Here is a 13,545-nt window from a genome sequence, read left to right as displayed (position 1 = left end):
GACAAAGTACAATGTTGGTCAAGATCCAAGGAAGCAGATACTCTCATACACTGGATGCAAGACTATGAGTTGGCACAGTCTTGCTGGAAAGCATCTAGCAATACACTTCAAAATGTAAATTGAGTATACTCTTTGACTCAGGATTTTAGCAATTCTAAGGAAATATCAAACAATTTTATCAAAATGTCTTTATAAGTAATATTCTGACAGTGTTCTTTATTTTTTTTCACTGTTGTCAATTTAATTAATACTTTTGACTATACAACCTCCAAAAGAGTAGTTCTCAATTTAACCAAAGCACTTTCCATGATGCCAAAAATTAACGTTTGGTTGCCATCACTCTTGCAACAAAAGTACTTGGACAACTGCCAAATGCAGAGCACTCAGGTGGGTACCTCAGGATTACACAGATGCAGTCAAGAGCTCAAAGAAGCCTTCAGGAAAACTTGTTAATTCTTTGATTTTCCTCAGCAACTTCTCCCCTCTCATTTTCTTTAGCAAATATCCAGAACCACCAGTAGTCTCTGTAAATATACTATCCAACTATTCAACTATTCAACTCCTCACCCTCAGCAAGGGTTGCCTTTAATCAAGCAATTGGCTGGAGTGGAATTCTAACCCAATGCTTTCAGCACCATCTTGACTCCCTTTTTTTTTTAAAAAAAATATTTTTGGCTACGTTGGGCCCTCATTGCTATGCACGGGCTTCCTCTAGTTGTGGCAAGCGGGGGCTACTCTTCGTTGCAGTGCGTGGACTTCTCATTGTGGTGGCTTCTCTTGTTGCAGAGCACGGGCTCTAGGCATGCGGCTTCGGTAGTTGTAGCACATGGGCTCAGTAGTTGTGGCTCATGGGCTCTAGAGCACAGGCTCAGTAGTTGTGGCGCACGGGCTTAGCTGCTCCGCAGCATGTGGGATCTTCTTGGACCAGGGCTCAAACCTGTGTCCCCTGCACTGGCAGGTGGATTCTTAACCACTGCGCCACCAGAGAAGTCCCCTATATTATTTTAAGTAGTGTCAATCCCTACTCTGTGTCAATCTACTAGGTTAACACTACCACCTCCCAAAGTCCTTCAATCCATTAGGTCCTTTCAAAGTCCTGCTAGTGTTAGAGGGTCTCCTGCAGAGGTGGGGGCTGGCTGTGGCTCACCGTGGGGTCAAGGACACTGGCAGCAGAAGCTCTGGGAAGCATTCCCTGGTGTGAGCTCTCCCAGAGTCCACCATCAGCCCCACCAAAGAGCCAGGCAGGCTCCAGTGCTGGGTTGCCTCAGGCCAAACAACCCACAGGGAGGGAACCCAGCCCCACCCATCAGCAGACAAGCGTTCTTTATAATACAGTGAAAATTTGGAAACAACTTAAATGTCTATCAATAAGAGATTAGCTAAATAAGTTATAAGATCTATAAGTGGATTTCTACGCAGCTATTACATAGGATGGTATGTAGTATGGGTTGGCAAACTGGCTCACGGGCCAAATCCAGTTCACTGACTGTTTTTGTTAATAAAGTTTTACTGGCACACAGCCACACTCATTTACTGATATATTGTCTATAGCTAGTTTCACACTACAATGGTCACTTGAACCTTTGCAACCGAAACCAAATGCCCCAGAGGCCTGAAATATTTACTGTCTGTCCCTATACAAAAATGTTTGCTGACCCCTGATTTATAAATATGTTCATTGTCATGGAAAGCTCTCTGTAACATATTATTGAGTGATAAAAGCAGGGTAAAAAATCACAACCATAGTGTGATCCCTGTTATATGAAATCATGTGGTAATGGGGAAGGGGGAAAAACACCTTAAATAATATATTTTTAGGAAAGATGTCTTAAATTATGTTCACCAGACATAATATATACTGGGTTACCTGTGAGTTGTGAGATTTTAATTTAATTTTTACTTAACCTCTCTATATTTTTCTGTAATTCCTAAGTTTCTAAAAAAATTTACATAAGTAAAACAGATAAATGGCTATTATTTTTGTTATATTGAGTTCAGAGTTCATATTATTTCTTTTAAAAAAATTAATTAACTAATTTATTTATTTTGGGCTGCATTGGGTCTTCGTTGCTGCATGCAGGCTTCCTCTAGTTGCGATAAGCGGAGGCAACTCTTCATTGCAGTGCGCGGGCTTCTCATTGTGGAGGCTTCTCTTGTGGAGCACGGGCTCTAGGCACGCGGGCTTCAGTAGTTGTGGCACACAAGCTCAGTAGTTGTGGCTTGTAGGCTCTAGAGCCCAGGCCCAGCAGTTGTAGCGCAAGGGTTTAGCTGCTCCGCGGCCTGTGGGATCTTCCTGGACCAGGGCTTGAACCCGTGTCACCTGCATTGGCAGGCGGATTCGTAACCACTGTGGCACCAGGGAAGTCCCATATTATTGCTTTTTGAATAAAGGTCTTAAACTAATAACTCACAAAGAAAGGAAATAGAGCTACTAAGCAGACTGTCAAAGGGAACTGTCAAAGGTTGCAAAAAATGCAAGTTGAAATTGTTTTGGAGGGAGGATGGGGCAGCCTGCAGGGGCAGCAGCTCCTGCCTTCTCTGCAGCTCGGTAGCCAGGGGTGGAAGGAAGCCTCAGGTGAAACCCCAAGTCAGACCCCACACTGCATCCCACTGTCTCATCTCTCCCCCCTTGTTTTTCTTTTACCATTTGGTTTGTGGTTCTATCTGTTCGTGGTTTTTTCTTTTTTCCTTCTTTTCTTCTGAGCCGTGTGGCTGGCAGGGTCTTGATGCTGCGGCCAGGTGTCAGACCTGAGCCTCCAAGGTGGGAGAGCCTAGTCCAGGACATTGGACCACCAGAGACCTTCTGGCCCCATGTAATATCAATCAGCGAGAGCTCTCTGAGAGATCTCCATCTCGACACTTAAGACCCAGCTCCACCCAACGGCCAGCAAGCTCCAGGGCTGGACACCCCATGCCAAACAACTAGCAAAACAGGAACACAGCCCCACCCAATAGCAGAGAGATTGCCTAAAGTCATACTAAGTTCACAGACACCCCAAAACACACTGCCGGACGTGGCCCTGCCCACCAGAAGAACAAGATCCAGCCCCACTCACAAGAACACAGGCACAAGTCCCCTCCACTAAGAAGCCTACACAAGCCACTGAACCAACCTCACCCACTGGGGGAAGACACCAAAAACAACAGGAACTGTTAACCTGCAGCCTGTGAAAAGGAGACCCCAAACACAGTAAGTTAAACAAAATGAGAAGACACAGAAATATGCAGCAGCTTAAGGAACAAGGTAAAAACCCACCAGACCAAACAAATGAAGAGGAAATAGACAGTCTACCTGAAAAAGAATTCAGAATAATGATAGTAAAAATGATACAAAATCTTGGAAATAGAATGGAGAAAATACAAGAAACATTTAAAAAGGACCTAGAAGAGCTAAAGAGCAAACAGATAATGATGAACAAAACAATAAATGAAATTTAAAATTCTCTAGAAGGAATCAATAGCAGAATAACTGAAGCAGAAGAATGGATAAGTGACCTGGAAGATAAAATAGTGGAAATAACTGCTGCAGAGCAGAGTAAAGAAAAAAGAATGAAAAGAATTAAGGACAGTCTCAGATACCTCTGGGACAACATTAAACACACCAACATTTGAATTATAGGGGTCCCAGAAGAAGAAGAGAAAAAGAAAGGGTCTGAGAAAATATTTGAAGAGATTATAGTTGAAAACTTCCCTAACATGGGAAAGGAAATAGTCAAGTGCAGGAAGCACAGAGAGCCCCATACAGGATGAATGCAAGGAGAAACACACCAAGACACATATTAATCAAACTATCAAAAATTAAATACAAAGAAAACATATTAAAAGCAGCAAGGGAAAAGCAACAAATAACATATAAGGGAATCCCCATAAGGTTAACAGCTGATCTTTCAGCAGAAACTCTGCAAGCCAGAGGGGAGTGGCAGGACATTTTTAAAGTGATGAAAGGGAAAAACCTACAACCAGGATTACTCAGCAAGGACCTAAATGTAAGACCAGACACTATAAAACTCTTAGAGGAAAACATAGGCAGAACACTCTATGACATAATTCACAGGAAGATCTTTTTTGACCCACCTCCTAGAGAAATGGAAATAAAAACAAAAGTAAACAAATGGGACCTAATGAAACTTAAAATCTTTTGCACAACAAAGGAAACCATAAATAAGACAAAAGGCAACCCTCAGAATGGGAGAAAATATTTGCAAATGAAGCAACTGACAAAAGGTTAATCTCCAAAATTTACAAGCAGCTCATGCAGCTCAATATTAAAAAACAAACAACCCAATCCAAAAATAGAATACCTAAACAGACATTTCTCCAAAGAAGATATAAGATGGCCAAAAAACACATGAAAGGGTGCCCAGCCTCACTAATTAGTAGAGAAATGCAAATCAGACCTACAGTGAGGTATCACTTCACACCAGTCAGAATGGCCATTATCAAAAATTCTACAAACAATAAATGCTGGAGAGGATGTAGAGAAAAGGGAACCCTCTTGCACTGTTGGTAGGAATGTAAACTGATACAGCCACTATGGAGAACAGTATGGAGGTTCCTTAAGAAACTAAAAATAGAACTACCATATGACTTAGCAATCCCACTACTGGGCATATACCCTGAGAAAACCATAATTCAAAAAGAGACCTGTAACACAATGTTCATTGCAGCACTGTTTGCAATAGCCAGGACATGGAAGCAACCTAAGTGTCCATCAACAGATGAATGGATAAAGAAGATGTGGCACATATATACAAGAAATGAAATTGAGTTATTTGTAGGGAGGTGGATGGACTTAGAGTCTGTCATACAGAGTGAAGTAAGTCAGAAAAAGAAAAACAAATACTGTAAGCTAACACATATATATGGAATCTAAAAAAAAATGGTTCTGATGAGCCTAGGGGCAGGATAGGAATAGAGACGCAAATGTAGAGAATAGACTTGAGGACACAGGGAGGGGGAAGGGTAAGCTGGGATGAAGTGAGAGAGTAGCACTGACATATATATACTACCAAATGTAAAATAGATAGCTAGTGAGAAGCAGCTGCATAGCACAGGGAGGTCAGCTCAGTGCTTTGTGACCACCTAGAGGGGTGGGATAGGGAGGGTGGGAGGGAGGTTCAAGAGGGAGGGGATATGGGGATATATGTATACATATAGCTGATTCACTTTGTTATACATCAGAAACTAACACAATATTGTAAAGCAATTATACTCCAATAAAGATGTTAAAAGAATTGTTTTATTTTTTAAATTAGCAAAGTTTAAACCCACTTAATACTGGTTAGGGGGGTTCAATAAAACTCTTCTTTCATAAATTGCTGGTCACCTTCTAAATTGTTATAATTTTGGAAAATAATCTGGTAAAGTCTTAATAGCTTTTAATATAACCTTGAACTTCTATACTTTTAATGTATGCCTTGGAATAGTATTCTCACCTTTAGGAATATACACATCTAAAGAAATAAACTTTGATTTGGGAAAGACAATATACACCAAGTTTTTCAGGTAAAATGTTTTTGATTTAAAGTTAAATGGAATTGAACGTAAGATCCCACGTGTGGTACTTTTACTACAGTGGCAAAGTCTCTACAGGACAATAGCAAGTGCTGCTCAAGATGAGCAGCAACTGGAGCTCTTGGACGTTGCTGGTAGGGATGCAAAACAGCCACTCTGGGAAACAGCTTTTCAATTTCTTATAAAGGTAAACATTTACTTTCAGTGTGATACCCAGCAATCCCAACCCTATGTATTTACCCTTGAGAAATGAAAACTTATGTGCACACAAAAACCTGTACATAAATATTTATAGAAGTTCTGTCCATAATTGTCAAAAACTGGAAATAATACAAATGTTCTGTAATGGGTACATCCACACAATGGAATGCAACTCAGTAATAACAAAAAAAAGGAGCGTGCTGTTGATACCCACAACTTGCATGAATCTCAAAGGCTCTATGCTGAGTGAAAGAAGGCAGTCTCAAAAGCTGACACACTGTATGATTCCATTTGTATGGCCTTCTTGACAAGACAAAATTAAAGGGATGGAGAATAGATAAGGGGTTGCCGAGTGTTAGGCCTGGGGATGTGACTACAAAGGGACAGCACTGGTGTTTGGGGGATGATGGAACTGCTCTGTCTCCATATTGTGGTGGTAGTTACACAAATCTATGCACATATTATAATTCATAGAACTGCACACCCCAAAATAGTCAATTTTACTATATGTTAATTTAAAATTAAAATAAATATATGTAGGAAAAAATAGAAGATAACACACAAAAATTACAGTATTATTTGTTTAAAATCATGATTTTATGGGCAACTTTCTTATTTTTCCAATTTTATATGAATAAATTATTTTTATAATTCGAATAATATACTTACAAACAAACCTATCCAGGAACTCTAAAATCCTAGCAGTGTATGCAGTTTGGGAAGACAACAGATAGCCTTCATACTGCAATTGTATCTGAAGGCACTGTGCATTCTGGTCATCGAGGGCAGTTCCAATTGTGTCCAGGAGTCTGTTTATGAGATTAATAAAGTATGCAATTCACTTTAGAAAGTGGAAGTAGAAGTAATAACAGAACTTTTGGTTCCTTAAAAAGTCTCTTTTATCCACAAAATTTACTCTTGTAGAATTCCTCACTCACTTTTTTCTTTCCCTCATTCACTTTTGATGCCAAATAAATGAGATTGTGTCAAAAGGCAATAATAACCCCATATACACATTCATTATCTCGTGTTATCCAATCCTGAGAAGGTGAGTGGGGTTAGTGTACACTCATCTCTTTGCAGAGAGGAAACCGAGGTAGAGAAACATTGGAGTGTAGGCAGCATGGCAATAAAAATTCCATTTGCTTTAACTTTTCTCCCAGGAGGCAGACTGTATTTTTTTGTGGCTTGCCAATAATGATATATAAGGTAATATTATCATATTGTTTTCTCTTGAGACTTTCCTGGACATCATTAGGAATGAAATAAGTGTTGTATGCCTTGAGAGATAAAGTATTTGTTTTCTCACTGAAAATTCACAAGTACTTTGACTGTAATGAAATACTCTCATCTGTTTGGTTTTTCAGGATTTTGTATTTCACGCTGATTCTGCCTCTGCAGTACCTTGAGCCTTTCTTTTCATGCATCTTCCTCAACCTACAGCTCATGGTCCTGCAAATTCTTAATCTTTACTGGGGCTACTTCATCCTGAAGATGCTCAAAAGATGTATATTCACGAAGGTAAGGGCTGTTCAAGTCTCATTGCTCTTAACAAATAGATTTCATTGCCAGATTGAAGGTGAGGCCCAGCTGGTGGAACATTCTACTTAATTTATAGTTAACCAGAATTTTTTTTCTTGATTTGATCCGTCTTGATAAAAGTTTCTCCAAACTATAGATTTTTCATTAAGTAGATTTCTAAGGTGTTCTTAAGAAATTGCTTTTATTAGAGGACAAGGGTTTTTTTGAAAATTTCTGTCCAAAAATTGAATGCTGCTTCTTAAAGAATGTCCTAATAAGTCTAAATTTGCTCCAGTTTGGGGCAAGCTTTATGGTGTTGGTTGGGTACTGTTTCAGATCCTTGGTTTGTTTACCTTTGCTGAACATCCAATTTGCACATAATGCTCTCCCCCTGAGCTTTCTCTTCCTTTCTGAAACTTTGTCCATCATTTGCCTATACTTTTTTCTGAAAACATCTTCTTCCCTAAGAAATTAATAATACATTTTAGACAAAAGAAGGGGCTTTTCTGTTTGTTTTGTTTTGAATTCTAGTTTTTAATTTCAGAACAGGGGAGGAGAGGGCTTCAGAAATGAGTAAGACATAATCACTGCCTTTGGGGAAACAGCCCAGCATATAGTCGGGGAATATTCACCTACTCGCAACTTACATATATTGTACAGAATGTCGGGTGCTGAAGAGAGGTCCCAGAAACTTGCTGAGAAAGACAAAAGAGAAATTAGGGGACCAAGGAAAGTTTCACTGAATAGATGGAATTTGACTGGAGTCTTTAAGGCATGTTAAAAAAAAAAATCAAATCACAGCTCCTTCCTTGCCTGGAAATCATACATCCAAGGGAATTTTAATTAAGAATCTTTCAAGGTAAAAAGTTACAGCTGGCTCACTTTTGGGTGTTACCTAATCCATGTATAACACAGCATTGTATCGTGACCAGAATGAGTGACTCATATGTAACAGGTATGCTGGTAATTTATCAGATAAGCTCATTTTTTGATCAACTCTCTGATTAATTCATTTTCCTACTTTAGCAATTGTGTCTCAAAGATCATTGAAGAGCTGACAAATGAAGTGGATGTGGCCATAATTGACCTCTAGATCTGCTAAATCTAGACAGAGGTATAGGAAATTGGGCTACATCTGCATTAATCTCAAGCCAAATCCTGAAAGTTATTTTACTTTTTTAAACTAAATTGCTGACTTGAGCTTGTTTTCCTGAGAGTAGATTCTTTCCTTTAAAGCTGGAGTGCCCAAAAAAAAAAAAAAAAAATTTCATTGAATGGTTCTAGTTTATTAATGTTCTAAATAGTTTTTCTATGATCTCTGCAAAAGTTATTTTATCCCTAAGTGACAGATACAGTTCAAGTAACTGAGATAAACTTAAGAATTTGAGCAGTTAGACAATTTGCACATCCAGGGGTTGGACAGAAGGCAGGTCACTGAACTGAGCCTGCCTGACCTTTGGGTCCAGCCTTCCTGGAGCTCCTGTCCCTAGGCAGAAATGGTTCCCTTATTAACTGGTGAGTGACAGTAATTACAGGCTTGGAAGGGATCCAGGCAGAACAAAACTTGGAAACCAGAAAATACTCTTGTTTGGTTTCATCATGATTTTCATATTTCTGATCTCTAATGGGTTGTACCAAGCCTGATAAAAACCCAGTGGGTTGGGGAACTGTGGACAGGAATTCCTGATTTCTCATGCTGTACTTTGGAAAAGCTGTTTCCAATTGCAATTTGACAGCAGCAGTGGAGGCCCCCGCGGCCCTAATCCTTGCAGTCCGCATGACTTCAGCTGGCTTGCATGTGCACTCTGTTTTCCACAGCAGTGGCAAATCTGGCTGTGAAATCAGGTTCTTCCTCCAAAGCCATAAAGCCGACTTTTAAAGAATGCTGTTTGAAGGCATAGTTGCATTGCAAAGGGGAGGAGAGGGACAGAGGCAGGAGTTGAAATTTTTAGAGGAACAACTAACAAGTCAGTTTTCAATTCTATTTAATAAATATTTAGCATTTCATACACACCACAATTGTTACCAAGGTGACTAATTCTTGATATTTAAAAAATGGAATTGCAGAGGTTTGTAGGCCTCCAAAAAAAATTTTTTTTTAATCCTATAACAGCAATTGAGAATTTGTCTTTTCAAGTTCTTTATGTCTGGCAGGGCCCTAATAAGTAATTTTGAATATGTAAATGAATAAATAATTTGGATGGCAAGTTACAAAATAATTTATTAATCTGTTTATGGTCTCTATGAATTTGCATGGTAGACTGAAAAGACAAAAGTGATTATTCTTAAAAACAGTGATTTTTTGAAGTATTCACATCTTATTTTCCCTAAACAATAATATCGTTGCATGCATATGATGAGTGAGGACCTTCTACCATTTCTACCTTAAAATAACAATATCACTGTAATTTCAGGCCACTAACATATACACACCATAGTTAGCAGTCATCTTGCTGTTTGAGAACAAGAGTTGGCACTGAAACTTAACTGGTTCCTATAAAGTGGATGATTTTGTGATGAACTACCAGCCCACACATCACATCCGAAGTATGACGGGCTGACATATTCAACCTGTCATTCTCTTCGCAAATATGAGAAGTGCTTTCAGAGGAAATTAGAAGAAACGTAGCATGCTTTCGTTTAATGTTACTTAAGAGAACTTGATCATCCTTAAGCTTTTATTTTCTTCTTTCTAAATATCATACTGAGTGCTGGCCAGCTTGAGCATGTTTCTGTGACATCTTAGGCTGGTTCATTGCCAAGACGTGGAGGTGGAGCTGTAGCCTGCAACCCTTACACCCAGGCTGGAGAAGCCAGCCCCTTGGCCACTGGCCCCAGCCATCTACTCTCTACAGGCAGTGTCTCTTAAGTTCACAGAATGACATTTACACATGCTGAACTGTTTCAGTTAAAGAAAGGAACCCTCTAATAAACATGAGGAAACTGAGGCCTCAACCAAATTCACACAGTAATCGCATGGCAAAGCCTGAGTCTCTTAACTTGTAATACTTCACCTTTTCTAATTATTCAGGGAAGAAAATTAATAACCAGAAAATTAATTTTAAATACTTGTATGGAGTAAAAAATAGTGAGTACAGAAATAAATTGAGTAATCAAGATAGTAGATTAAAACACAGATCCTTCAAGTTATTTTTGAACTTTTTAAAAGCATAAAAACAGTTTTGTAATTATTTTTTAAGTAATTTTTTATTTTTAATAATTTTTACTTCCTAGTGAAACATTTAGGGTAATAGCTAAGACTACAGGCTCTGTGTAGAGTCAAATCTTAGCTCTCCCATTTATGGCTGTGTGATCTTGGGCATATTATTTCTATTTATTGCCTCAGCTTCCTCACCTGTAACATGGGGCTGATGATATTAGTGCCTCCCTTACAGGAGAAAGCCCTTAGAACAGCATCTGGCATCCAGTGGGCACATGATAAACATTAGCTGCCATCATCACTGTCACTGTTACAATATACACGGGTTCCTTGGGCAGACACCTTGTGAATTCCAAGTGGCCTGACAGTTTGCTCTCACTCAAGCTCTCTCTTCCATTTGCTTAAATAAGGCTGCAGCTGATGTCAGGGGTCAGAGTCCTAGACTTTCCACCAGTGGCTCTAATGACAGTTTCCTAAGCTGTCTTCTGCCAGTTGACTTTCATGACTCACATTCTAGATGGCACTTTTTGACACATTCTCTCAGATATCAGCATATTAGGGAAGAAATACAAAATCTGTAACTTCCAAGAAGACTTCAAGTCTCTTTTGTTAGTAGGCAATAGTGGATGTAAAAACTGCCATTTGCTGAACAAGACATTATAAAAATACCACAAAGGCTGACTACTGAGAGTGTTAGAAAAATGCTATTGGTTTATATTTCCATATTTCTGGATATTTATATAGATTAACTAGATTAACAATCTATTCAAGAAACAACAGTGGAATTTATAAAATTTGATAACAAAAATAACTTTGCAAAGTTGCTGGGCTCAAAGAATTTCAAATTTGAATATTCTATACTACATGTTCAGCCCAGCCACAAAATAGAGAATCCCATAGGATTTTAGAGCTAGAAGAGACCACTAAATGTCTACCAGGACACCAGGACCCTCCTCACGGCCTTGCTACTGTGGCTTACCACTCATGTTCATGTAGATGGTAGTCTCTCTTGTATGGAGGAAGAGAGAGCTGAGTGAGGAAGGGACGTGCCTTACCCGAGGTCACACAGGAGTGGGGATTCCTGAGGCTAATTCTGTGCTCTCTGCCTCCCCAGGAATAGTGTGCATCTGTGTGTGTGTGTGTGTGTGTGTGTGTGTGTGTGTGTGTGTGTGTGTGTGTGTGTGTGTATGTTTAGTGTGGCTTACGCTCCGTTCCCACAAACTTCATGATCTTATCATAAACTTTGCTTGGTTACCTTACAAATAATCAATTAATTCCAGCTCTTCATAGAGGGTTCTCTTTAGAAAATCTCATTAAGGATATTCCCATTAGGGAATTTCCTGGCTTAAATCAGTCATAAACCTATTTTGTGTTTTTTTTTTAAATAAACCTGAAGTGTAGAGTTGTTTAAAGGAGCCAAAGTAGGCTAGGCAACCATCTGAATGGTTCTAAGATAATAAAGAAAGGGAAAAAAAAGTATCATGAGTAAGAGCCAAGCCCTACAAGTAAACTGGCCTCTTCCCAGCTCCATATGCCCCCAACGGAATTCCTGTTGCTTTGCCTTCGACTGGGAGGCCTCCAAAACAGACCCACAGGTACAGCCAGGGCACCAAGGTGGTTGCTTGGGAGAAGACCCAACCTCACACTCACAATGGAGATGGAAGCGGCCCAGAACTGGAAGGAGGGGGTCACCTGCTAAAAGGGAAAATGGAGGCTCAGAGGGAGAAAGGGACTTCGTAAGGCCATGCAAATCAGGACTGGAACCCCCAGCAACCTTCTCAGTGAATACCTCTTTTCCACACCAGGATAACATTATGCAGGCATTTTCTTACATTGGCATGGTCATAAAACAAGATTTTATTTCAGTTTTCTTCAATCCACCCTCTCTTCCTTTGGAGACATAGAAAGCAGCTGGGTGCCGGCAGCTGAGTAGGGCCTGTTCCCTCTAGAAGATTTCAGATGCTGGGTGTCTGTTTAAAAATTGCGGACCTGGGGCTTCCCTGGTGGCACAGTGGTTAAGAATCTGCCTGCCAATGCAGGGGACACGGGTTCGAGCCCTGGTCCGGGAAGATCCCACATACCGCGGAGCAACAAGAGAAGCCACGGTGATGAGAAGCCCGCGCACCACAATGCAGAGTAGCTCCAGCTTGCCACAACTAGAGAAAGCCCGCACGCAACGAGGACCCAACACAGCCAAAAATAAACAAATAAATAAGTTAAAAAAAAATGGCGGACCTCCCTTCCCTGCAATTGCCCGTGAATTATGTAATTATACTACAGTGATTTTCCATACTTACTTTATCACATATTGGCTCCCTTTGTGTGTGCTCTTAACTTTTTTGTCTTATGTGTTTTCTAACAATGGTTTTCAAGATACTGTTCTTGGAGGTACTGGACTATGCAGGTCGTTTGATGGACAAGAGGTTAACTGAAGCTCTTATAAAAGGAAGGGACTTGTTCAGGTGAGAGCTGTCCCATGAAGCATTTTTGAGGATAGCAATGGATACTTAAATCCTGCTTTCTTTCCTCTGTCCCAAATGTTGACCTGATGCTCCCCTGATGGTATTTCGCTGAAGCTGAAAAGGAGGGTGAGCTATGGGTGAAAAGTGAAGAGATAAAAGAAGCTCTGACATCTCTTGTACCCACAGTTTTAAAAATAATTTCACAAAATGCAGTGGGTTTTTATATATTCCTGAAAGGAATGGATATTCTTCATTTTATTAGTAGAAAAACAGACAAACAGGTACATGCACGTAAACACACATACACACACAGATGTTGTATATGGAACTTGAGTTTCTGTTTCTGTATCAGCCTAGACAAGGGGACAAGCACAATTCATGGCTTGTTAATAAATCTACGCATTCACACCAGTATGTGAAAGCTTTATTAATGGCCTCTTGGGGCAGAGAGATTGGTAAGAGCAGGTGTGGGGGGAGAGTGTGCCCTGGCCAACACTGTCCCTGTTTACCTCCCAGTTTTCTGTGGCTGCACCCCTCCCTGTGTGGGGCGAGGTCCCACCCCCGACTACAGAAGTCTCAGAAGGGAGCTTTATGTAACACAAAAGGAACCCTATTCTTGAAAACTCATTCTGTTTGTAGATATGGATAAAATTAGTTCCTTTTTAAAACATTTTCATTTTGATTTAT

At 39.9% G+C, this 13,545-nt stretch overlaps 1 protein-coding gene across 2 annotated transcripts in view; it reads left to right on the top strand.

The window, feature by feature from the left end:
• CERS3 (ceramide synthase 3) overlaps positions 1 to 13,545 on the top strand; it is a 124,541-nt gene that overhangs the window by 73,639 nt on the left and 37,357 nt on the right. For both annotated transcript variants that reach the window (XM_060003652.1, XM_060003653.1), the window contains exon 10: positions 7,083 to 7,236. In XM_060003652.1, the coding sequence (XP_059859635.1) occupies positions 7,083 to 7,236 (154 nt within the window). The remainder of the gene's footprint in view (positions 1 to 7,082; positions 7,237 to 13,545) is intronic.

Source organism: Delphinus delphis, chromosome 2, assembly GCF_949987515.2.
Source record: "Delphinus delphis chromosome 2, mDelDel1.2, whole genome shotgun sequence".
Taxonomy (NCBI): Eukaryota; Metazoa; Chordata; class Mammalia; order Artiodactyla; family Delphinidae; genus Delphinus; species Delphinus delphis.
Note: the sequence above shows the minus strand (reverse complement) of the source record. Positions and strands in the feature narration are given on the sequence as shown.